Source organism: Cervus canadensis, chromosome 15 (assembly GCF_019320065.1).
Source record: "Cervus canadensis isolate Bull #8, Minnesota chromosome 15, ASM1932006v1, whole genome shotgun sequence".
Lineage (NCBI taxonomy): Eukaryota > Metazoa > Chordata > Mammalia > Artiodactyla > Cervidae > Cervus > Cervus canadensis.
This window is the reverse complement of record NC_057400.1, coordinates 24,467,354-24,494,967: the sequence shown is the minus strand read 5'-3', so window position 1 is coordinate 24,494,967 and position 27,614 is coordinate 24,467,354. Positions and strand designations below refer to the sequence as shown.

General features: G+C 40.2%; 1 protein-coding gene across 2 annotated transcripts in view; it reads right to left on the bottom strand.

Moving 5' to 3' along the window:
- The window catches only part of ARHGAP15 (Rho GTPase activating protein 15), a 685,399-nt gene that overhangs the window by 37,686 nt on the left and 620,099 nt on the right, over positions 1–27,614 (bottom strand). For both annotated transcript variants that reach the window (XM_043487890.1, XM_043487891.1), the window contains exon 13: positions 21,427–21,532. In XM_043487890.1, coding sequence (XP_043343825.1) covers positions 21,427–21,532 — 106 coding nt within the window. The remainder of the gene's footprint in view (positions 1–21,426; positions 21,533–27,614) is intronic.

Below are 27,614 nucleotides of genomic sequence, written 5' to 3'. Positions count from 1 at the left end.
GCAGCTTAGTCCGTGGCATTTTGTTAAAGTAGTCCGAGCAAAGTAAGACAATCTGGGATTATCCACCTTTAGGATTCACACTGAACCATATAGTCTAATGTAGAAAAAGATACATATTTTTCATACAGTATGGTCTGAGTGCTTTCCCAACTAACGTTAATTATAAAATGCACATAACCTGTATTAAATTATGAATATGTTTACATATTGAATGGGGACAAGAAAAATAAACACCAGATTTAAGCTATATAGGCACTGGAAGGTAGAGTAAAAAAATCTGGTTTCCTTGGCCACATTGTCATAATATGCATATATAACAGTTTATTGAATCCAGGCTGTGTAGACAACCAGAAGAACTCTGGCTCCATACTGTCACAATGCATGCCCACAACAAAGACTCTGGGGGAACAGCCCCTTTCATTCGATCCCTCTAAGTATTACCAACATGAGAGCTGAAAACCTTACCTCTGTCTGAAATATATCTATATATCCATGCATAAGTTATTAACTAGACTCCCTGGGCGCTGCTGCTAAAACTATTAATATATTCAAATCTCACTCTAGCTACTGAAAAATACAGTACATCAGATCCATGCAGCATTAGTATCTTCTTAGACAAAAGAATTTGGAATGTTTATAGAAGTTTCTTTCTTATTCCTTGGACTCCAGTTGAAACATAAGTGATATATGGTCTGAAAAGGTAAACTGGCCACAAGTGTCAGAGTACAGAGTTGACTGCATCTATAAAACACCATTGCTTGTACTTGAAATAACAATAATTTCATGAGAATTATGTGCTGAGTACTGTTCTTAGCACCCAATGGCAGAAAAATTACTTTTAATTTCCTTAAGACATTTTACCTGATGGAAGTGACATGGACTGTATCTGAATGCCCTTTAATTGCAGACAATGTGACTTTTAATCTATCGATATTCTTGTTTTTATGGGCTGCGTCATCTAACACAAAGATAACTTCAGAGGATTTGAGAAGCAAAACTTTCCTGAGAACCAACAAGCCGAGTGGAAAACTAGAGAAGTTATTAAGCCAGTGATGAGAGGGGGGTCAGCATTGAGATTTATTCCTTTAGATTGCTGCTCTTGGACCCCCAGTTAAGAGATATATGTAATGAGCAGCCTCTATACCATACAGCTTTGCATTTTTGCTATTGGCTGCACTTAAGTTCTTTTATTGATGACAACAAAGTAGGTGGCCTTCTACCTCTTTCTAGCTGTAGAAAAAAAAAGTGACATAATTTTTCACAGCCTGAAATAATTGTGGAAGTACAGATACTGGTTAGGATCACTATGAATTATTAGTGGAAAAGTGGGTCTCAGAAGTACGTTACATGTGAAATATTTTTCGTCACTTGAACATGTGCCGTCCAGAGCTGGCCCTGTTCTAGCCGTCACAGGGAACAAACATTTCACATTCACAGATGCTCCCAATTTGGTGCGGTTTGGAGTGTAATTTAGATCAAACGTCTCCATGTAAATGAGTCAGGGTTTCTTAATTAGGTGCCTCTAAAGCAAAACCTTGGACCACATCAGTAGGTGTGGGTGTGGTGCCCACAATACTGGAATCTTTCCTATAGCCCAGACCAGGCTCCTAGTATCATTCAAATACAGCTTTTTTTTTTTTTTTCGGTTGTTTTTCTCAGGCAGTAATAAATCTGCAGATGGCATAGACAGAAAGACGCTACTTCAGAAGAGCTGTCTAAAAAACACTGCCTCTTTGGCAAATGCCTTAAAGTAGGTCATTCTGCTGTGATTTAGCTTTTTTCTTTAGATTTGATTGCCAGCTTTTTGTTCCCATTACAAGTAGGGTGCATTCCAGTCCACAGACTTGTTCTTAATTTTTCCAACTGGTATTTGTTTACTAGGATTTGCAGATCTTCCTATGAAAATGGCCAATATCCTGTCACAGCGCTAATCATGCCCTTGACCGCAAAGCGAAATGGATCCTGGTGATAATCTGGTGATGCTGAAATATTAAATTCCTTAAACACCCAGTCTTCCCACAGCAAAACTGCATTGATTTATATGGGTAGGTTTGTTGAAATAATTGTCCCATCTTTTATACATGTGAAAAGAAGAGGTGACAGGATGTAAATGGAAAACTTTTACAAGCCATATTGCTGTTTGTATAGATATTCAGGTTATCTGCTTTTATACTTGTCATTGTTTGTGTTTTTTATAGGGGGAAAAATCATTGGGTCCCATTTCCCTATCAAGGCTTCGGGATTTACATGCAGAACCCCCTGAAGCATTAATGAGTTACCTGCATAAATCCCCTAGCAATCGATGGGCACATAGGCCTTGTTTTGTTATATTAATTATTCCTCACAGAACCTTGACACTGACATTAAACGGCGCCTTAAAAAATCTTGATGAAGGTCTTAAGGTATCTTTTACTGTTCAAATATTAGCATTGCAAAACCTATGTCTAAGGCATTATTCATTTTGTGGTATCACAGGGAAGGAGGGACTGAAATAAGGAGATAGACCAAGGGTCCAGGAGGTGAACTTTCTGGTCTTAACTCTTTATTGCTTGGAGGCCAGTTTTCTTAGGACTGAGTTATAATCTTCAAATTGTGATAATGGTTAAAATAAATATTACGATCATAATGAATAAAAGAACTGAGTACGTTGTTTTCTCCAGATTGGTATTGAATATGGTGTCTTCTCCACAGGCCAAGTTTTGTCTTGGCAAATTGTTGGTGTTTTCAGGTGAATTCCAAAATGTCAGTTAAAAAGACACAAAAAAGAGGGCTCTAGAGAGGAGATGGAAATTATTGGCTAGGTATGTTGCAAGATGGCTTGGTAAATATGTACTTAACAGACTGGAAACATGGTTTTATGTGCCATTTTCCTTTATTCCCCGTATACTTCCCTTACTTAGAAGGCCTGGGCAGTAGAAGGTTCTGATTAAGCAAATGCTCTGGTGAAAAACACATTATATTATCATGTGTGGATTAGCAGTAATCAAAGAACACAAATAATATTAAAATTACAATGGATATGACATTATTGTCCTTTGATAATTCACAAAGAACTTTTGAATCGTGAAGCCTTCATTAGGAACTTCAGTTACCTCTGTGCTAGAGTGTGGTTCCTAGATAACTGGGTGATTATTGGGGGGATTTCTGATGAAATGTCAGCTAATTGAAATTTGTTTGGGTCCTTTTTGAGCAGAAGTTATTTATTAACTTATACCAGTTGATGATACTCTTCAGATTTTTATCATGCTGATGATTCTTCATTATTGTATCTGTTTATTTTCTGTGTTGTTTCTCTTTTCCGGTTAGTGATGCTTACTGTGTTGGTCCCCAATGGAATGTTTAATTCCATCCTATCTCTTCAGGCTCTGAACTCTTTCAGTGAATGCATCCACTCTGTTTGGAATATTTACTCTAAAAAAATCTGATTCCCAAATCTACACTCCTTCTTTAGTATCACACCTTTACTTAACCCCTTGCTCAAATGATCTGCTAAATACTCCTGCTGCTCCACCCTGGTTACATGGGTGGTACTGGTCATATGGGACACTAAAGGAAGAAATTATTTCTTAATCATTCTTAATCTTTAGTTAACGTGAAGAATTAAAGTTAAGTATCTATATGCAAGCACTAATTATGATTTTTTAGCAGGCTGAGTAGAGCTGTGTGCAGTTGCAATAGGAGCTTTGGGGAGCTTCATTTGTTTGGTGTTTTACAGTTTATAACTGGACTTGTACTCACATGTGACTCTGGATTAAGTCCTTTGAGGTATCAGTATTATGATCTCCTCTAACAGAGAAGAGGAAACTGAGGAAGCTGTACTATCCAAGGCGACAGGCTGAAGGAGTCAGGGACTCAGGATGCAAACTCAGGTTTTGTGGTTCTGAATCTAGTGCTGTCTCTATTGGGTTCAATGCAAGATTGAGTGTCTAGTCTGGACTCTCCGCTTGAATTTCCAATCATGTCAAACTCTAGTTACAGTAGATAATCTTGACTTTCACTTTCTTCAACTCCTTAGATGTGGCATGTGCAAACACACACACACACACACTACAAGGCAGATAAAGTTAACCGTTATTCCCATGTTAAAGATGATAAAGCAGCAGCTTAGCAGGCCTTAAGTTATTTGGGATACTTATATCCAAGAAGGGGGCTGGAATCCAGTTCTTTAGATTCTTTTAACCTATCAGAGGCAAATGCATGAAAAGAACTTTCCACCCACAAATAACTCTTTCTAATTAGATTGGAAACTGGAGAAGTTAAATAGTTTTCTAGTTGGTTATCCGGTTCTCCTAGAACGTACTCTGAACACAGTGATTCTTTTAGAACTGAAATCAATTCTTGTCATTCCTGCTCCAAACTCTACAACTGGCTCCCCTTTCTTTGAACTCAGTAAAGACCAAGTGCTCACCGTGGCCTCAGAGGGCTATATGTGGCATGGCCTGTCAGCTAGGTGGCTCCTCTCCTCCTCTTGGCCCCACCCTCCCTCTACCCAGGTCACACTGGTCTCCCTGCTTTGCTGGAGCTCAAAGACATTAAGACTCTAGATGTTCTCTACGCCTGGAATGCATTGATTCCAGGCAAACCCATCTCACAAATTCCCTCCCCTCCCTCGAGTCTTTTCTCGGATCTCCCCTCTGTAGTCAGTTCTTTCCCACTGACTGCAAACCACTGAACTCAATTACCCCTGCAGCAGCCTGGACCCTCCTTATTCTGACCCATTTTTTTTCTAGTTCCTCAGCAGCTATCATCTTCTATTGTACTGTAGCATTTCCTTGTTTATTATGTGTATTTGTTTGATTTATCCATTTATATTATATGTATTAAGTTTATTGGGGCTTCCCTGGTGGCTCAGTGGTAAAGAATCCTCTGGCAATGCAGGAGTCACAGGAGATGTGGGTTCGACCCCTGGGTGGGGAAGATCCCCTGGAATAGCGCATGGCAACCCACTTGCCAGGAGAATCCCATGGACAGAGGAGCCCAGGAGGCAACAGACCATGGGATTGCGAAGAGTCAGATACAACTGAAATGACTTGGCACAGCACAGCACACCTGAGTTTCTAAAACAGTGCCTGTCACATATTTGGCGCTCAAAGTTCATGATAACGCAGTTTCTATTACTGATATCATCACTCTCTTTGTCTACAAACTGGACATTCTGGCATTGTCTCAGACTCTTTCCAGTCATTTATCCATCACATCAAACCTAACAGCAAATACTCCTGACTCACTTTAAAGTTTCCCTGGCAATTCCCTTCTTCCTGCTGAGCTCCTCAACCAACACAAAACTAACTGCTCTCCAGCCTGACTGCAAGCCTCCTCCTTCAGCCTCTCCATCTCCAAAGCCATTTCAATTTTGACCTTTCAATAAATTGAGATATTGAAAGCAAAAACAAAAGCAAAACTTCTATTCTTCAACTGCTCAATAACCTGCCTTGGATCCCTATGGTCTGAGACAAGATTCCAACTTTCCTGCCAGGTCTCATTCATGGTTCCCCACCTTTCATTACAACTTAACTATTTTACTCTACTTCTTCCTTCACATACTGTTTAACAGTTAATTATTCTCTGCTCTTTTTCCTAAGTGCTCTGTCCACTTTCAGATTAGTAGCTCTGCAATGGCAGAACTTTATACTCTTTTTATCTTCCCAACCCTCCCTAGTGTGGTGTGGAACACAGAGTAGGCACTCCAGAGCTACTGTTGATTCATTGATTGATGCTTACATTCTTCTGCATATGTATATATATCTTATCCTAAATTTATATATCTTTGGCAAGTAGCATACTGACAAGCTATATATTAGGATAAATGTATATTCAAACATTAGCCTTATCTAGTTTAAAATGTGTTCACAGCAATGTCTAAATGTAGGAACCCATACTAATTTCACCAGGGGCTAACTGGGTCTTGCTTTTAAGCATGTTTGTGTGTGCATATTTCCATACATCTAAAGTGAATTCTATCATTAAACAGTCACAAAATATGTAGATATTAGTCTAAAAAGTACCTAGGAAATAAGTAGATAAAGAATATAATCATTAATCCACCTAACAATTAAGTCTTTAATAATACTTGTAGCCTTTAGCATGAAAGGCTTCACAGCACATAGCAATAAACTGAGTTTGCATAATATAAGCTTAAAATGGCCCATTCTTTGATGTTTGTCACCAACACTGATTGTATTTTACAGGCTGTGGAGGAAGGTGATTACTCTCTTCACTGCCCATTGATCAAGTTTTGAGGGTCTGCATTCAGCCATCTTGTGTTCTCTTGACTAGTTTTAGTTCTTGGGAGGTCATCCCAGACCACTGCTGGCTGGTGTGTCTCAGCTACAGTATCAGCCAGTGAGTGGAGAAGGCTATACTGTTTAAAGTAGCCATCTCATTTATGAAACATGTTCAAGGAATAAATTCTGTGCCTCTCACATCCTCTAATAGTAAAAGTCATTTTAGGAGTGGATTGGAGTCTTTATTATTTTGAACTCTCTGTTTCTGCTTCCTTTGGTTTCTAGGACCAATGAAAGCGAGCCTGATTATTGTGGGTGTTAAGTCTCACTTTAAAGTCCTCTTTCTCTTTGTCCAGTCTCTGCCCTCTTTTCTGCTAGACCTGACTTCTAAAAGTTTGGTTCCCACACAGCAGCACCTGGAAGCTTGTCCTCAATGCAAAATCTCAGGCTCCGTTCCAGACCTCTTTAATCAGAATCTACATTTTTGACAAGATCTCTATGTGATTTGATCAATAAGCACCTTCAAGTTTGAGAAACTCTGAACTAGACCTTTCTGAGATTGTAGGCAGCCTTTGTGTTGGCCGCCAGACGAGCAGGTGGTGGATCCCTCACAGTTCCCCTTGTCCACCACTTGACACCCGGGATGTCCTCCATTATTCAAATCTCCCTCCATTCTACCTCTTCAAAGCTTGTTTCCTAAGAAGGCTGAATTAGTCACATAGCACAGGGCCCAGTCCATGGATGGCAAAGACTCAGAAATGAGTGAGCACACGCGCGTGCAAGCACGTGCACGCACACACACACCCAGCCCAGGCCCACCGGTAGAGGGCACTCTTTCTTCCAGTTAGTTGATGCCATTACGCCCTTGTGATGGAGCCTAGGTTGTGAGAGGTGAGGCCTTTCGGATGGGCCGCAGGGTGCCGGCCTTTACCACTTGTGGTCATTGATGTTCCCGCGGTGCTTTTTGTGAGAAGGGGTTGTTAACCTCAGTGTCCTGGCTGGCTTCCAATCTCTGTAATTGCGCGCAGCCTACCTAAGTCTGCTCTGTAGTTTCAATTAGGTAAAGTATTGTTCACTTCTTGCACTAAACTGCTGTGTTTTGTGGCTACAGACAGCTAATTAGCTGGTATTTTTCAGGTGGCTGCGTTCCTGATGAACAAAACGTCTCTCCCTGGCTATCTCTCTCCCCGGCTATCTCTCTCCCCGCCCCCACTATCTCCATGGCCACAGTCCATTTTCTTCTATACCACAACCTCACGTCTGTTTTCTTCTATATCAACATTTCTTGGATAAACGTGCTTTGGGATCAGAAATGACTAGAATGCGACAGTGAATCTTTTCTTTATGTAGTCACCTGCTTCTTAGCCTACCTAGCCTACTATAGTGTGTTGGAGGGGAAACTCAAGCACAGAATAGCAAGAATATGATGAGGGGTGAATAAAGCAGGCCTGCCTCTGTAGAGAAGCAGGGTAAATGCCTGTGACTGCCAGGGAAGTATGAATTACTTTAAGAGCTTGGTACCCTAGGAATTGGTTATTTTCAATGTAATATGAAAATATTTTATATTTCAGTATGATATGAAAGTATTTTTAGTGGTTATTTTCAGAATGAGGGCAAAGAGAATCCAGCGTGCATTTTATTTCTCCTTTCCCATTAGTTAAAAAAATATAGCTGGACATGTAAACCACCCATAAAATACCTCACTATCTCTGTGGGGGATGTCTGACCCTAAACAGGAAATGTGGCATTGGGAGAGTGAATGGAATCCATTTCTGATGACTCAAAGGTCAGTACCAAAGGAGCACTTGCAGCTCTGGAATGGCAGCTGGAAATGGAAGAGAAGTGGGAAAAGGTGGGTGAGCCTGGAACCAAGAGGACAGGGTTGTGCTTTAATCAGAGAAGAGATGCTTTTGAGGGTGGGATTTTTCTGGAATATAAAATGATTGCTCAAAAAATGTTCAAAAGGAAAATAATAAGATTTAAGTGAAGTATCACACTTTGCATGTCTTTTCCCTATTTGAGAACATTCATTTGGTTTTGATGTCTAAGAGACATGAATTGATTAGACAAAAATTCCTTTAGAGCAGGGGCAATTTCTTTTATCTTTTCATATCCCAAATACTATGGGCTAAATGAATGAATGAATGAGCAAGTGAACTCACTGATAAAGCGAAAGGATTTATTAAGAGGTGCATCTTGACTGACAGTTAATGGAGGGTAGGAAAAAAGTGTTTTTATTGCTCTACCAGCAACTGTTTTGCCTATTCCTTGCTGTGGCCCTGCCCCCAAATGTTCTACTTCTCTCTTTTTTTTAAAAGATATTTTTGATTTGGACCATTTTTAAAGTCCTCATTGAATTTGTTCTAATATTGCTTCATTTTTATGTTCTGGCTTTTTTGGTCATAAGGCATTTTAATTCCCTTACCAGGGATGGAACCCTCTGCCCCTGCGTTGGAAGGTAAAGTCTAAACCACTGGACCACCAGGGAAGTGTCTCTACTTCTCTCTTTGAAAGTGGGAAAGCAAAGAAGAGCAGGGACTTCCTAATCACATGGATGGATTAACTAAATCCCTACAACAGATAGGCCAGTTTGCATATCTCTGTGAGGAGAGCAGGGGCAGGGCGAGACTCAGAAAGTTGGGAGTTAAAGTCAAGACTGAGGGACGTGAACATTCCCAGATAAGGGCAGAGAGGCTGATAACATAACTGAATCAAGTTCCCAGATCCCAGGAACTGATTGTTTTCCTGGTAAAATTATCCTTATTTCCAGCTCAGCATCTATCAAATGATAGGCACTGATCTGTATTTGTATCAAGAATAAATGGGGAGATGGATGATGTATCTGTAAAGCTTTGAAAGTGAAGACAGTTCTCAGAGAGAAGTGTAGGAACAAGAATTTGAGGAGGAGGAGGATATTGGGAGAAAAGGCAGAACAAAAGGAAGGGGAAAATGTCAGTGTAAAGAGCCTGGTTTAAAAGAATGTATGACAGAGGAGACGAAATTACTAGAAGTGAGAAAAAGTTTATAGAAGGCAGTATTTCATATAAAGCTTCTAAGTTCTGAAGGTATTTCCAACTTCCTTTGTACACATGAGAACAAACTAACCTGAAGAAAAACTATAGACCACAAAATATTATTGAGACAGAGATTAAAAAAGCCTTAAAAATCCTAATATTAAATTTGAGCTCTGCTGTTTTATAGATGATTTCAAAGATCTTCCCAGTGCCCTGATCTGAATAGCTCTTAAATTCATTTCTTTGTCCTCCAGAGGCTCTCATTTCAGGTGAGCCTGGGTTTTAGTTGCATACCCCTTCAAAGTCAAGTGTGGGTTTAATCTGCCACTGGCCACAGACTAATTATTACTTATGTCTGCGATTTCCTTCTGTCCGTTATTAAAGCCCAGTCTTTTCTCAACCCAGACAGCACAGTCTTGAAATCTGAAATCTTGGATACCAGCTGCACTTTTTCCTGCATGAGGCAAAACCCCCAGCAACATGGAAATGTGCAGCTACCCCTGTTAACCATTCCTGGATGTCACCCTGCAGCTCTAATTTCTGCTTTCTCCTCTGCTTTCTGGGTGCCGCTGCCGGACCTGTCAGCACCTTGTCACAGCTCCCTGGTGCGTGGGCTACCATTGGACTCCGTGTTCTTAACAATTACCCATAAAAAACCCCACAGAATCCTTCACCAGGGAAAAAATGTATTTACATTAACAGGTAAAAGAAAAAAAAAAAGAGAAAATTTCAGTGTCCTGAGGCGGCAGCTATTTGTAAATGCTGCCCTGTTGTCTCCGCTTCTGCAGTCCTGAGATGCTCTTCTGTTTGCGGTGTGACAAGGATGTGGGGGAGCCGATATGATTTAACTAAATAATACACAAATGCCAGGAATACTTTCATATCTTGTGTACAGACCAGAATAAATTACTCCGATGGAATGTTTTGTTTTTCTTTTCAGGGAACACCCTCCCCCCACCCCCCACCCCCCCAGTTTACAAGGAACTATGCTGACAAGAAGTGGTTAAGAAATATTATTCAAAGTAACCTATTAGTTAGTGCAGGACATTAGTGCAGGACTAAATGGCTGAAGATTTCACTCGGGTTCAAAAGACAGAAGCCTGGAGAGGAAGTTGACAGGCCGACAGCAGTGAGAAATTAGTCTTGTCCTGGAATTCTTATGGGCAGCAGGGAGAAAAATAAGTCCAGTAAGGAATGAAAATGAGGGAGCCAGTTCTCAGAACTAAAGGTGAACCAAAAGGAATTGGCAGCTGCCTGGACATGCCAGCCAGAGAGGCCATGGTATCTGATTCACGTGACAGACCAAAAGACAACTGCAAAGCTCCCCGAACGACTCGCCTGAAGGGCTTGCCAGGAAGCCAGATGCTGCTTCTGGAAGAGTATCTTCCGTGGTTGGGCATCTGGGTTCAGTGCTTTCCATTTAAGGAGGAGAAAGAAGGTGGTAAAAGACAGCTCCATCACCACCTTTTTAAAAAAATATGTTCTTTCTACTTCTTTCTGCTTGGTTTTAAAAAGGACCCCTGGAGATAAAACTTCCCAGTGTTTCTTAGGTAGAAAGCAATGTGTTAGAGGGAGAGACTGAAGGACAGACACCAAGGAAACCCCTATTTAAATCTGTCACTCCACTAAATAATCTGGTAATTTTCTTTAAAAGGTTGGGGTTGTAGCTGATGTGCAAAAACAGGTTATTTGAGTGATGGGCCTGTGCCTTTATCACAGTTGGCTGGTCTTTCTCCCTCTTTCTTCCCTGGAAACAATCGCGTATTGGTGTTGGCAAGGAAGCAGAGTGTGGTCTAGTGGACTGGAAATCAGGTGACTTGAGGTCTGGTTGATTTTTTTCCCCCTTCTACTTTGAAGTTATGTGTCTCCACTCCATAAAACAGGGGAACTGAATTTCTTTATACACTTATAAGCAGAGGTCAAGCTTTGGTAATCATAATTTTTTTCTCCTCACCTGATGATAAATAATTCAAGGTAATAGGAAGTCAATATTGGATCTGGAACAAAAGATGGACAGGAAAGTTTGGTGATATGACAGGAGACAAGAGAGACAGAGATTCTTTAATTGAGTAGTGAGAGTACTGACAGGAGGAAAAAAATCTAAGTTTTGAAATTCCAAGATCTGTTACAAACCTGAGATAGTCAAGCAATTAGAAGAACTGGCAATCCCACTCTGGGCTGTAGTGATTGATTTAGAAGGCTCCAACACTGGTGGGTGGTCACAGAGTCCCTGACCAAGACTTATTCAGCAAAGTCAGCTTTGTTGAGCACCCATTGATCATCATACTCTGGACCTCCTAACATGATGCATGTTAATAGTGCCTCTTTTCTAATTAGAACTGGTCTTCTCCTCATCATGATGAAAAGATAAGCATAAGGTGAGGAGACAGAAACTTGAGAAAAACAATTCACTTAACAATATCCTCAAAATGGAATATTCCCTGGTCCTAGTCTATATCAGGTTTCTAAGATTCCAGGCTTAAGAAGTTGATCTTAATTGGAACCATCAATGACTTTTCAATGATCATCTTGTCTTCAATGAGGTCATGTGATTTTCAACAAAAATCGCTGAGTATCCACAATGTGTGGGACACTGTAGTAGGCTCTTGGGATGTCGCAAGAATCAAAATGATACAAATTCCTGCCCTCCTGAAGCCCATGCGCTAATGGTAGAAGGAACCAGGTCATAATTTCCAATTTTACCAATGTTTCCAAGAACTCACTATACTATAGAACAGTTTTTTTTTTCTTCTGGATTATTATATATTCACTCCTGTGATTTTTCAAGAGCCAAAGGATGAATGTTAGAATAGGCGATCATCATTACTAGATGGAGAAGGCAATGGCACCCCACTCCAGTACTCTTGCCTGGAAAATCCCATGGATGGAGGAGCCTGGTAGGCTGCAGTCCATGGGGTCACTGAGTCGGACATGACTGAGCTACTTCCCTTTCACTTTTCACTTTCATGCATTGGAGAAGGAAATGGTAACGCACTACAGTGTTCTCGCCTGGAGAATCCCAGGGACGGGGGAGCCTGGTGGGCTGCTGTCTACGGGGTCGCATAGAGTCGGACACGACTGAAGCGACTTAGCAGAAGTAGCAGCAGCAGCAGCATTACTAGAATTTCTGCCCAATGTACCATTACCATGAGAAATTTCTAGGTCCCTTTTGTGAAAGCAATAGTTTTAACCACAAAATAAAATACCTCTGCTCCATCAAGTTGTTTCTCTATCACCAGGCATACTATTTTCAGATTCTTTTCCCAGTACCTCTTCCTCTAGCCACTTCTTCAATAGGGACATCCCCAGGAGTCTTTCCTCAGCTCTCTTCTAGGTTCACACCTTCCCTTGGCTTTATTCATGACATCACCCAATGCTATCTTTAAACCGGACTACCAGATTCATACCTAGATCCCAATCAGCTTTCCTGCATTCCAACATAGATTTCTTATTCTTTAATAGAATATAAACTATGACCAAATCACATCATGTCCAAAAGATTTCAGCTTCTTTCATGTCTCCAATTGTGTCCTTTTGCTCTGTTTGAGTGAAGGGTTTCACCATTTAGCTAGTTCCTGGGTGCCATCCTGGGATCTTCTTTCCTCTTAACCTCTTGCATGTACTCACTGAGCATGTTCTATTGAATCTACCTCCTCCATGCCTCTTGTAGCCATCCGTTCCCTCATCCCACTATCACTCCCTTAGTATGGTATCTCAGACTTAGACACCGTATCAGCCTCCTAACTAGTCCTACTACATCTAGTGCTGCCCTTGTACCAGTTATTCTTCACATTTAAAAAGATTGTGATCTTTATAAATACAAGTCAAATCACATCTCTGCCTGCTTCAGATCATTCAGTGATTTACCTAATGTCTATGAATGAATTTCAAGCTCCTTAGCAAAGCATATGAGGTTCATCACAATTTAGCTCTAATTTACTACATTCTGGGCTTCTGTCCTATCCCCTCTTTTATGTTTCCTAATTTATCATTCCAGAGGAGTCACCATGTCTTTATCATACTGTAATTCTCCTTCTTCCTGCCGCTTTGTACACAGTCTTCCTTCTGCCTATAGAGGCCTTTGTCTGCCAAAATGACATCCTTAAAGATAGCCCATGTCTTCTCTTCTGGGAGGCATTCTTTGGTTTCTCTTGGCTAAACTTCAGCTCCTGCTTGGTGCCCTCATAGTGTCTTATGATATCACACTGTATTTATTATAACTGTTTACTCATTTGTCAACCCTGGGAAACTATAGGATAAGTGAGGGTAGGAGTCTTCCTGTGTCCTTGGTATTCAGTTGAAAGGTAGGTAAACTTTTCCTGTAAAGGGTTGGATAGTAAGTATTTTTGGCCTTGTGCAACTTGTTACAATGATTTAACTCTTGCCACTGTAGCATGAAAGCAGTCACTGGCAATACATAAACACATAAGTATGTTGTGTTTCCCAATAAAACGTGGCTGATAAAAATAGGCAGCAGGCTGGGTGTGGTCCATGGCCATAGCTTGCCAATCTCTGATCTAGTCCGGTGCCTGGAATACAGTAGGCACTCATTTAAGACTTCCTGAAGGAATGAGTGGATAGGACTCCACAGTTAACATTTTCAAAGTGTGAATTTACTTGACCTATTTCACAGATAAGCAAAAGGGAGGGTTAGAGGCATTAAAGGCTTTCCTAATATTGTACTTCCCTGATGGTTCACGGGTAAAGAATCTGCCTACAATGCAGAAGACACAAGAGACTTGGGTTCGACCCCTGGATCAGGAAGATCCCCTAGAGTAGGAAATGGCAACCACTCCGGTACTCTTATCTGTAAAATCCCATGGAAAGAGGGAACAGCAGGCTACAAAGAGTCAGACATGACTGAGTGCCTTATGGTTTCTAAGGGCTCAGGTTGGGATTTGAGCCTATGTCTTTTGATTCTAAATCCCTGGTTCTTTCCTTTAGGTAAAAGGCCAAGATTCATAGTGGAGAAGGCTGGGCAGCTTAAAAAAACTTACCTTTTAGGAGGGAAATACCCCATGATATGGGCCATCACTAACAGTTGAGAAGACAGTGATAAATGGGCAGTAGCCATGTTAAGTTTTGCTTTGTTTTATATTATTCAGTGGTTAATGTTAACATTCGAATGTTAAATCAAAAGATCTAAAGTCATTTCACTCCCGTCTTAAAAACCTTATCTCCCAAAGCCTTCCTCCAGAACAAGGATCCACCAGTGGAAGGACCATTGAACCTTAGTCCCCTGCTCACAAACCTTATAAATCCTGTGCCAAGATGTCTCCTAAGTAGATGACATTTTAATGATTACTACAGGGAGTTGGGAACTATTGCTTCATCCTCAGGATCAGAGTAATTAATTTTCTTAACTACCAGGCCAAATTCTGCCACGGGAGTCCAGTTGAGAAATTTCAGACCCATAGGAAGTACATTAGCTCTTCAAAGCGATTAGGGTGCCATTTCAAACACATAAGCAAAGGAGCTATTAGGCTTCTGGCTTATTTCAAACAACTTGCAGCCCTTGTTTCTCAGAGGGGAAAAAAAAGAAAGAGAAAAAAGGAAAATAACAATTTGCTCAGGTTCTTTATTTTCCAGTAAAAATACCCATGGCCTGCAAGTCTTTGGATATCAGGTATTGTGGTTGGGTGAGAGACCAAAGTGTACAGAAAAAGGGTGGAGTGCCAAGTAAGGCAGCACAGGAAAACACAGCTTGCTCCAAGGCGCAGCAGAACAGAGCTCTCAAAGGCCTGGTGGGAGGCAGAGCTTCACCAGCCATCACCCTTAACTAGGGAGAAGGGCGAGGACTCACAGGCTTTCCAGTCCATCTCAGGCCATGCCTCATCCCCACTCCCTCCCCAAATCTCAGAAACACCCACAGTACCATTTTACAGGCTGGTAGATGAATTATTTCCTCAGCATCATTTCCTCATACAATCCCTGTATTTCTAGGTCATCGTCATTGGAGTTCTTCTGACATGCCTTTGTAGAATATTTTCTTTAACATCCATGAAGACCACAGAGAAGCTTTAAATATCGGTTTACTCTCACAAAATAGCCACAGCTCAACAGTTTCACCTTTCAATGAAGCATTCAACTGGCATGCTTCCATGAGATCTGTCTATTCAGCCATATCATTTTTTCACCTTGGAATTCAAAGAACAGCTGGACGCTTTTCTTAGCCTACTTTACAAAGTGCAAGTCTCCTACAACAATGTTTATTTGCACCTAAAATCTGCAGCAAATATATTCTTCCAAAGCTGTTTTCGAAACTCAGTGAATGACATTATTTTAAGCACCTCTAAATGCTACACATTTCTGAGATATTTTAACTTTCTCTGGACGATGTATATACCTCGTTGGGGATTGAATGTTCTTTTACATCTTCCCCCCACCCATCCTCAAATATTTGAGATTGTTTTGGCCTCCAAAATGCATGCCACAAAGTAAATCTGGCTAACAAGTTCGATTTAACAGTGAAAAATACTGTTGTATTTATCTTCTAAGTTTTCTGTAATTCTCGTGTATTATTTTTATCCTGGAAATAAAAATGTGAGAAAAGACTTCAGCAATAGCTAGGACAGTTTATTTATAGTAACAGCAGCAGGAATTCTAGAACTTGAAAAGGTCAGCATCAATGGCAGGTGGATATATAGCTGGTAAAATTCTAGGAGTGTTTACACTGGGGATTTGAGGCCAAGGGTAAGGCCCTACTGGCTTCAGATTATCTCACTTACCAGGCTTCCACATGGCCCGTGTGCTGTCCTGCCTGGTAGGAAATCCTCACTGTGAGAACCATTCTGATAAGTTAGACAGCAAGGCAAGGAGGACCTGTGTCTGTCACCAGTGTCCCAGTGCCTGCCTAGAAGTCAAGTGGACCAGACTGTCTTATCAGCAAGATACCACTTTGAAGGTGAAAACAGTTGGATTTGAGAACATGGGATAAGATTCCGATCAGGCTGATGGAGAGTTGGTGACAGCACAGAATTGTGCGGGGGAATTCACACAGGGACTGGGCACCACATGGAGATATCAGGTGGTTTGCCAGACATGTAAAAAAGGCAGCCTCACCGGGACCAGGGGAAACTGGCTGAGTCAGGCCAGTATAGGAACTCAGGTTCTGGCAAAAGATCTTGTGGTGAGGTAAAGAATTTTTCTGGAAGTCAGGAAATTTGGCAACCCAGTCTCCGTGGCTCTTCCTGTATTTATTTCATTAGGAATTATTTTATGTTTCTCAGATAATAAAAATAATAAATGTTGATGTATAATGCTTATCCAGAACCTACTATGTGCTAGGTACTGTGCAAGATTCTTTCAAAGGATTCTTCTTTTACACCTCATCACAGAAATAAGTGTTATTATGAATCCCGTATTGCAGATGAGAAAAAGGAAGCTTAGAGTTAAGTCAGTTCATAGTTACATGTCCAGTAAGCGGCAGTGCCAAGGCTCACATTCACTTCTGCCTAACTTCAAAGCCTATTCTCTTTACCGGCTCTCTTAAACCCCATGTCTCTTTCTATCCCACTTCTAGGAGAGAAGAAGAGACACACGAAAAAAGGTTCTTTTATGATTCAACAACTCTAAGAAAGAAATATTAACATCTCAGCAAGCAGCTTTACAGTCTTTTCTAAATGCACAACTTTCCCACATATTTACACTTATACTCTCTTTGAGTATATAAAATATTGCATCCCTGACTTTAACTTAATGCAAGGATTTCCCTAATTAAAAAAACAATTAGCTATGAACTACATTTTATTAAGCTGATATGACTACCATGTTCTATATAACTATCCCCTGTCACTGAATGCTTCGGTTGTTTCCAAGTTTCTACTCGTGTAAATAGTAAAATTTCATTAGCATAAACTACCTGCCTCCCCCACCATTACTTAGGATAGGTAATGGCATAAGATGGTTGGCTCAAAAGGCAAGAAGATCTGAAAGGCTTTCATTCTTGAGCTATATTACATTTATGGCTTCCCACCGTGCTGGTTGGAACATCCCCACCAGCAGATCTAGAGGGCTTGTTTCAACTCACAGCAACAAAACAGAGTTCACTCTATTGCCTTATTCTTCTCTAACCTCATCTTGCTTTTTCCCTGTCTGTATTTCAAAATAGAGAAAAAAGTGCACCCTTCTAAACAGTGTCTTCTTTTGCTTTTTTACTTCTATTGAAGGAACTATTTTTACAATTACTCAACATTGAAACCCCAGACTTATCCCTATGGCTATCTAAATAAGGGGGTTAAAGAAATGAGAGAAACAAAAAGTGAGTGAAATTTTCCTTTGAGAAGTCTCAGGGTTTGGACCATTGCTTTCCATCTGAGATTCATCACTCCAATCTAACTACCTCTCCAAGTGGCTTCTTGGGTTCTTTTCTTCTTGTATCTCATTCACCCTACACTCTATTGTTAGAGGACTCTTTCATAAACATGGAGCACATCATGCAAATGTCCAACAGATAAAGACTCAGTGGTTCTCTATTTCTTATATAAACCCTCTGCCTAGCTCTCAACCTCAAGCTACTACCCATCAACAAACAACACTTATCTTTCTAGGTCTGCCTTCCCATTAACTTCATCTCCACTTTGCCTGCCTACCTTTTCAAAGAAGCAGGCCGAAGGAACATGCACTGGCCACATATTTTTCAGAGATAGAACATGCCATTCATATGATTCAGAGGGTATCACAGGACCTTCCAGTGCTTATCACTGTAATGTCAATTGGTGAAAGTGCCTATTAATAAAGATTTCTGGCTGATGACATTTTGAGACGATAGTGTATTCTGAATTCCTGGTCTCAATCTGTCACAGCAGAAGCACATACTTCACCATGAGTATGCTCGAGAATGAGGACTCTGGACTATGAGACTATTCAGCCTGTGAGGTTATTATGTAATCTTATGCTTAACATGGGCTTCCCAGGTGATGCAGTGGTAAAGAATCCACTTGCCAATGCAGGGGATGCAGGAGATACAAGAGATGCAGGTTTCATCGCTGGGTCAGGAAGATCGCTGGAGAAGGAAATGGCAACCCATGCCGGTATTCTTGCCTGGAAATTTCCATGGACAAGGAGCCTGGTGGGCTATAATTCATGGGGTCACAAAGAGTGGGACATGACTGAGCAACTGAGCATGCATGCACATGCTTAATATAATCATAACCCTTTAAAAATTCTGGCTTTTGTGAATAGCACCTGCATCCAGCTTCTACTTCAATTGTGGTGCATTAAACTTTCTCAGTTGGGAGTTGCTCTGCTTTCAAGGGAATGTTTAACTCAGAGCTTTGCAAAAATGGACTTCTATTCTGCTGGCTATGGAATACGACGTAGGTCAAGTGGAATTTTTGGCACTTCATTGCATTCCCTGACCTTTGCTAAACAAACTTCAAAATATATATATATTTGCAACAATTTGGAATAAACACTACATACAAGTGTTGATGGTAGATTTTCTGAAGAACTACCAAATACATCAAGACTAAGGAAAACATTCTAATGATTCTTTCAAACATGAATACATTTAAATTCTCGTTAAACAATCTTCTTATTTAGTCTTCTCAAGCTTTGATGACATGCCACGATTGGCTGTTTATCAAAAACTTAGCAAGAAATGCTTAACAAGATATAATCATGTGCACACACTTGTGCATAATTAAACCCTGTTTATAAATCATTGCAGGGTGGAATATGGTCACACAACTCAAGAAAGGTGGGTGGCAAGCAAACAACACTTTTCTCTCCATTTAAATTGGAAAACTGTATCACGTGGATACTGTGAAGGTGATATAATAACCCTATCTTAAATCTCTATTAAAAACATCTATTTCCATCTCTACTGAACTAAACGAAAGTTCTAACAAAATTAGGGAATTAATTTAGATATGAGACACGATCAGGCACTAATTGCTAATGCTGAGATTGTGTGGAATGATTCTCAACCTTTCAAAGTTTTTAATTGGATAGACTCTCTGCAGTGTGTGTGTGTGTGTGTGTGTATTCAAAGTAGGATTTAGCTGATTCTCAGCTTCTTCATTTTATAGTTGTTCTTTCAGTTGGAAAAACAAAGGCATACTTGAGACTGAGTAATGGATATTTCTCAAGATCTCTGAGACTAGGTATTACATAGCACTAAACAGTATACTTTTCCATTTGCTTTATGACTTTGTCCAGTTAGAGTTACTGAGATAAGCACTCCAGTATTTACATGCAACTTGAAACTCCTTTCATGGTATGTCTGGAACCTAAGGGAAAAGAATTAGCATTTGAGGAATGCTTACCTTGTGCCAGACTTTTTATATGCATTATCTTATTTAATTCTCATAACCACAAGATATGGTTGATATTATTTAATATGATTTTATGTGTTTGAGACCATAAAGGGAGTATAAAGTATAGAACAAGAATTTGACTGTAGATCTCTATTTCTTCAAAGCCCAACATCTTTTCACCAAGAAACCACACTGGGTTTCCCACCAAAGCCAGTATGTGGACGTGACAAGCAGGGGCATTCTAACAATAAAGGATCTTCTGAACTTTGATACAGCTCCCACTGGTGGGAGTGAAATAAGTAAGGAGGAAATATTATGAATTAGATTGAAATATGTTCCCTGATGTAGTGACCAGTGAAGCAAATTATAGATTATCCATCCCATGGAATACTATGCCATTGTTAGAAAGAATCAGATACCTGCTTAACGAAATGGGAAGCTGTCCATGAGTTGCAAAATAGTTGCAGAACAATACATGCAGAAAGTATACTCTAATGCAATAAACAAGCACACACAGGTATATTTGCATGTCTTTAGGATTAGGAACAGGTCTGGAAGGGTAGATACAAAAAGTGTTAGTTATTTCTGCTCAGCAGGCTAAGAGTGACTGGAAAGCAAATTTGATTTATAAGCACAACAGTTGCCTAAATTTTTCATGCATTATATTTACAATTAAAAATTATGTAGTGGGTTAATTGAATAATCTATAGGAATGACTCAACCCAAGGAATGGGTGATTAAAGAGATTTAATCTCACAAAAGCAAAACTGCCTGATCTATCAGGCTTCAACATTACTATATGTATGTGATGAAAGCTAAAACCTCGTCACTTATATTGCACTCTGCATTATCTGAAGAAGGTGTTAACACAAGACAAATGAGGAGCGATCATTGCAAACTTAAAGTGTCCAAAACACAGCTGTCTGTCAGTTCTTCCTATTCAACCTCTTTCTTCTCCCAGTTTTACTCATCTAGGTAATACCATCATTTCTCCATTTGCTCCAAACCAAACCCTGAGAGGAACATTTAATTTCTCCTTTCCTTTCTCCACTGCATCCTAACTATCAGCAAATCTGACTTGACCCATCATCAAAATACTTCTTTAAGGCTTCCAGGGAAACTACGATTACTTTTTGCCTGAACTACCATGGTCTTCTCCGTATAGGTCTCCCTGCTTTCACTTTTGGAAATCATTCTCCATCTGTCAGCCAGGGTGATCTTGTATAGAATTCCTCAATTTCACGCACTTTATGGTTCATCACTGTATTTACAATGGAATTCCACTTTCTCACTGTGGCCCGCAAGAACCTGTGTGGTTTTACACTGGTCCAACATCTATGACTTCAGCTCCACCCCCAAGTCCCTCATCCATGAGGCTCTAGCCAGTTAGGTCTGCTTTATGCTGGTCAAACACCGAGCTCTGCGTGGCCTCTAGGTCTTTTCACTGTCTTTTTTTCTCTTAGCAGTTTACATAGATGTCACCTTGTCTATTGGCATCAATATCTTATAAATGAAGGAACTGGATATCAGAGAGTTTAAGTCACTTATATGTGGTCATCACTCTTGGTACACGATGACCCTAGGTTTTGAACTCATGTCTAAATCATTTCAGGCTCCTGCCATCATACTAAAATAACAAAGTAAACCCAGCCCATTCTAGGGCTCTGGGTACAGTTCTGGCAATCAGTCAGCAAACATGTACATGTTGAAAAGTCAGGAAAAGGAGATTATTTTGAAAGTTCCTTTTGAAGGTCTCCTTTCCTATCTCAAGTACATTTCCCAGCTTCTGAAGGAAGACTTAGATCAGCTAGAGGGGGAAATCTGAGACTGATGCATTCAGAAACTCTTATACTAGAGACCTGAAATTAAATATTGGTCACTTAGGAAATGAGAATATGACAAACACAACCAGAAACTTTTACAACTTACTTAGTTAGGTGTCCAAAGAGGACCTTCATGGTGTCACGATTTGGTGGAGGGAGTTTTTGTACAAGAGACTTTATAGCTTCGATTCTTGTGTTGTTGTCTTGCTTTTCTGAAAAACGAAATTAAAACAAAACAAAACAACAGTTAGAAAAGAATACGATTCCTCAGGTGCATGAGGGAATTTTCTAAGAAGAATTTTGGACTAAGTCTTAGCAAATGTAAAACATAAAGCTATGATTAGCAGCCAAAGGGAATAAATATACTGAAAATCAGCATCATGAAGTTTCTTTATTTTGACTGTGAATGAGATCAAGGGAAAATGAAAGCAGCAACAGTGTGGCTCTGACATGAACTTCTTATTAAGATCAAGTATTGAATCAGTTTTCATAAGTGCTTTACTATTTTGTAAGTTGTGGCAGAGTGAATAATGGCCTCCCAAAGATGTCCATGGCCTAATCTCTGGAACTTGTAAATACCTTACCTTCCACATATTAGGGATTTAATCCCTAATTAAATTAGTGATTCTGAGATGGGGGATTATTCTGGATTATCTGGATGGCCCAATGTAATCACAGTGGTGGTTAGGAGGGAAGCAGGAGGATCAGAGTCAGAGAGAGAAGGGGATATGTCAATGAAAGCAAGAGGAGCTATGGCTATATGATTCTCCATGGGTCTAGGAGTAAAGATAGCCTCTAAACCCCAGAAAAGCTGAGGAAAGAGCTTCCAGAGGAACACAGGCCTGCCAGCACCTTGATTTTTGCCCTACAAAACAGATTTCAGACTTCTGGTCTTCAGGAAGGTAAGATAATAAGTTCTTACGGTTTGGAGCCACTGAGTTTGCGATAATTTGTCATAGCAGCATTAGAAAACAAACACACAAGGACATACATTCTGATTCAATTACCAATATTCTATTTTTTTGCTTAATTTTGTGGAGGACTGAAGATTTTTTTTTTTAGTTCTATGCTATCTTTTCTCCCTAATACATTTCATTTTAGCTGTGAAACAAACAAACAAAAAATGCAAATAACTTTGAAAGCATAATGCTTAGTCACATACATTTAAAAAGATAGGAAGTTGTTCCAAACTAAATATCACGTAGATTGTTTTCTTTCATTTTGTGACTTTTTGCCTTTCTGGGCATGGATGGCACAATAAGAACTGATTTACTTAGTACGCTAGAGAATTTATCTTACCAGAGTTTTAACAAGGGCCCAGAATTACAATAATTTCTTGAATTTAAGCTCTTTATATAATTGACTCAGATACCTTTCTTTTCTGTACTTTACTTCTAACTTCTAGCACAGACCTCCTGATGATTCTGAAGAGGTCACTGCTAGAAAAGATAGTAGATGAGAGAATAATATGTGAGGCACACGCCACCCAATATCCATTCTCTTCCTCCTTAGCTAGACCATCCCACTGTTGAGGAGATGGCCATATGCAGCTAAAAGAGATAATTTCCTCCCTTCCTTGGCAGCTGGAGTGACCAGTGCCACAGTCAGCCCAATGAGACTGTAGCCAGAGTGTCATGTGGGACTTCTGGGGAGGCTGTGTACAGGGGGATAACTTATCTTCGTAGCCTTTTGGCCTTTCTGTTTAGAAAGTAGATAGCTTATAGTTGTGCTATGAGATGATCTTGAGAACTGAGGCCATGGAGAGTGGAACACATAGTATAAACAGCTTCTTTCTATCTGTGGAGCCATCAGGCCAGTCCTGAAGAAAGAGTGTAGAAACTGGCAGTTGTTTTTTTTTTTCTTAACACACTATTGCAAAGGAAACTTTTTCTAAGGAATTACAGGAAAATATCCTGCAGAAGATAGTATTTGGCTAAAGTAGAGCTATTTCAAATACTGAAAGATGATGCAGTGAAAGTGCTGCCCTCAATATGCCAGCAAACTTGGAAAACTCAGCAGTGGCCACAGGACTGGAAAAGGTCAGTTTTCATTCCAATCCCAAAGAAAGGCAATGCCAAGGAATGCTCAAACTACCACACAATTGCGCTCATCTCACACACTAGTAAAGTGATGCTTAAAATTCTCCAAACCAGGCTTCAGCAATAGGTGAACTGTGAACTTCCAGATGTTCAAGCTAGTTTTAGAAAAGGCAGAGGAACCAGAGATCAAATTGCCAACATCCGCTGAATCATCAAAAAAGCAAGAGAATTCCAAAAAAACATCTATTTCTGCTTTATTGACTATACCAAAGCCTTTGACTGTATGGATCACAATAAACCATGGAAAATTCTGAAAGAGATGGGAATACCAGACTACCTGATCTGTCTCTTGAGAAACCAGTATGCAGGTCAGGAAGCAACAGTTAGAACTGGACATGGAACATCAGACTGGTTCCAAATAGGAAAAGGCATATGTCAAGGCTGTATACTGTCACCCTGCTTATTTAACTTATATGCAGAGTACATCATGAGAAACGCTGGGCTGGAGCAAGCACAAGCTGGAATCAAAATTGCCGGGAAAAATATCAATAACCTCAGATATGCAGATGACACCACCCTTATGGCAGAAAGTGAAGAATAACTAAAGAGCCTCTTGATGAAAGTGAAAGAGGAGAGTGAAAAAGTTGGCTTAAAGTTCAACATTCAGAAAACTAAGATCATGGCATCCGGTCCCATCACGTCATGGCAAATAGATGGGGAAACAGTGGAAACAGTGGCTGACTTTATTTTTCTGGCCTCCAAAATCACTGCAGATGGTGACTGCAACCATGAAATTAAAAGACGCTTACTCCTTGGAAGGAAAGTTATGACTAACCTAAAGAGAGCATATTAAAAAGCAGAGACATTACTTTGTCAACAAAGGTCCATCTAGTCAAGGGTATGGTTTTTCCAGTGGTCATGTATGGATGTAAGAGTTGGACTATAAAGAAAACTAAGCGCAGAAGAATTTATGCTTTTGAACTGTGGTGTTGGAGAAGACTCTTGAGAGTCCCTTGGACTGCAAAGAGATCCAATCAGTCCATCCTAAAGGAGATCAGTCCTGGGTGTTCACTGGAAGGACTGATGTTGAAGCTGAAACTCCAATATTTTGGCCACCTGAAGCGAAGAGCTGACTCATTTGAAAAGACCCTGATGCTGGGAGAGATTGAGGGCAGGAGGAGAAGGGGACGACAGAGGATGAGATGGTTGGATGGCATCACCGACTCAATGGACATGGGTTTGGGTGGACTCTGGGAGTTGGTGATGGACAGGGAGGCCTGGCGTGCTGTGGATCATGGGGTCGCAAAGAGTCGGACACGACTGAGCGACTGAACTGAACTGAAAATATGGTGGGGGTAGTCTTACTAGTAGAACTCTGCTTAGAAGTGGTTCTTCTTCCTCTTAAAACCACAAAGCCCTATAAATAATGCTTCCCACACTCAGAACTTTCAAAATTGCAGCTATTCTTAGAAGAGTTCCAACATACTATGGATTGGACAACTGCAAATGAAAGAGACAAAGGGAAGAGAAAAAGAGAAAAGGTAGTTGCAACATCATAGCAACAGCAGATCTAATCTTTCTGCCAAAAGGCTAGAAAGCCCCCTTGTAGCTTAATGACGGTAGGACAATGTGATGCTTCAGAGGACCAGTTGGAGCCTATGGGATATGAGAAACTCAGAAGTAAAACAAGTCAATAAAGATGAGAGCAAAATTGGTACAGTATGTTCAGGACAGAGCACTTAGGGATACTTGGAGACTTTGTATCTGGCCATCTGAAGCTGATTCCACACACACCAGTGATCCTATACATAAACATACATTGCTTCCCTGGTGGCTCAGTGATAAAGAACCCCTCTGCCAATGCAAGAGATATGGGTTCAACCCCTGGGTAGGGAAATCTCCCGGAGAAAGAAATGGCAACCCACTCCAGTATTCTTGTTTGGGAAATCCCATGGACAGAGGAGCCTGGCAGGCTACAGTCCATGGGGTTGCAAAAGAATCAAAATGACTTAGGTCGCAAAATGACTTAGCGATTAAACAACACAGCATACATACATTTATATATTTATGAGATGAGTACATTCTGCATAAAATGGCATGATGCTAGTAGTTTAATTTACCAAGGATCTTCTGATTCAAGTAATAAAGATGAAATTGAGAAACGTGAGGGAGGGAGAGGAGGGGAAAGGAAGAGAGATGACCTTTCTAATTTTATTGAAGACTCTGGCCATGGTAATGATTAGTTTAGTGTCAGAGTCTCAAAAAAAAAAAAAAAAAGGATCCGTTAACATTGAGGTCTACAGAAGTAGCAGCCATGATCTAAACTTGACAGACAGTAAGTGGAGAGTGGTCTAAATGGCCATATCCAGCAAACCTCAGTTTTAGGGAATATATGACCCAGGCAGAGCAGGTTTAAGAAAGGTTGGGGTTGCTTAATTGGAAATAATTGCAAGGTCACTGCCATGGTATCTGGGCAGGAATTAAAGCTCTACTGTCTTTTTAACCACCAGATAAAAGAATTATGAACCTCCCTAGGCAGAGTCCCTCTTCTATGTTCCATTGCACTTAGAACATTCTATTCTATTGATAAATAACATTTCATATGGTAAGTTCATGGTGTGAATGCCTGTAGATTTGTCCCATTAAACTGAGAATTTTCCCATAAACTGAGGCACCTCTTATACTGGCACGTAGTGGGTTAAATGGAGTTTCTAGATGGCACTAGAAAATGAGCTTTCTAGGTGGTAAAGAACCTGCCTGCCAATGCAGGAGACATAATAGATGTGGATTTGATCTCTGGGTGGGGGAGATCCTCTCGAGGAGGGCAGTATTCTTGCCTGGAAAGTCCCATGGACAGAGGAGCCTGGTGGGCTACAGTCCATGGGATGGCAGAGTCTGACTCGACTGAAACGACTTAGCAGCAGAAGCAATGGGTTAATTGAATTAAAAAACTAAAAAAAAAAAAAAAAAAAAAAAAGAATTAGTAAACAAAGGAAAGACCTGAACACAGATTGGGACAGACAGACATTGGTTTGAATTCCACAACAGCGTTTTAGCAGTCTTGGACAAGTGGTGTGTGTGGTTTGTGTGGTCTTGGATAAGTTTTTTATTTTCTTTGAAAAATGTCAAAGAGGCCAGATTTATGGATTAAACAAGACAATATGTAATGTACCTAACAGTGACTAGCAAAATGTAGGTACTGTATTCATCACTCCCTCCCCCCTCCCCCCACTTTTTTTGAGGTCTATGCTAGATATGGTTCACCTTTTATTTTCAGTCATGGGCATACTACCTGGTCATAATGAGCTTCAAAATGTCGTTCCTAATACTTGAACTGAGTTGGTGCCAACTGTTGAGAAGACACTTGCTATGGTTGCCTGACATTTCACAGCACACTAAATAATTTGAGAGGCTAGTGATCTGGTTGATGAGCAGCTTAGTTCCATGTAAGAATTTTTATAAAAGTACTTGGTTGTTCCATATTTGCTGATAAGAAACATCCTACATGAAGACTACTTAATAGAAATATTTTTCTCTTTCTCTGCTTTCACTCATAATTGAGGAAATGGAAGGAACGGTGGTACGTACATATCTGTGGTTAAGTTATACTTAAGTCATGGATGGGGTACTGGACAATAGAGAGGGCTGAAATATTATCAAGGAGGAGCCATTTATTGTTCTTACAACATAATCAGAAGGAAGGTTTGAAAAGGTTATAGGAAAGCAGTAGCTTCCCCTTCAAATCAATACTGTACCCACTCTTCCATAGCTTGTAAAATCAGGAAATAACACAAACACTTCTAAGTGGAGGAACTTCTAAAAATACAATTGGATACATTAAAATCGAAATGACACCTTTTCAGATCTGGTTTATTGATGTGTCATATTAGGAGCTGGAATCAGCATACATAATACAGGAGTGGTTAATGAGCTAAGATTCAGACACAGCTTACTAAAGATGCGTCAACTGTCTTCAATTGATTCAGTGAGCATCTGAAAGACAGCATTTTCTATTAATATTTCTCCTTCAGCATATGGTTTCTCATTATTGTGAAGTATTGAGAGTTTTGAGAAGACTTTCAGATATCTCTGACTCTTTTACATTATGACTAAAAGGGAGAAAATGAACCTTTTCTACACAGAGAATTAGAGAACCTCTTAGGTAAATGGTATGCTAAGAGACTTATACAAACTCTTGACAGTAGTAAAACACTCCATGATTTGGGCCTTTTCCACTCACATTTGCTCTTACCTT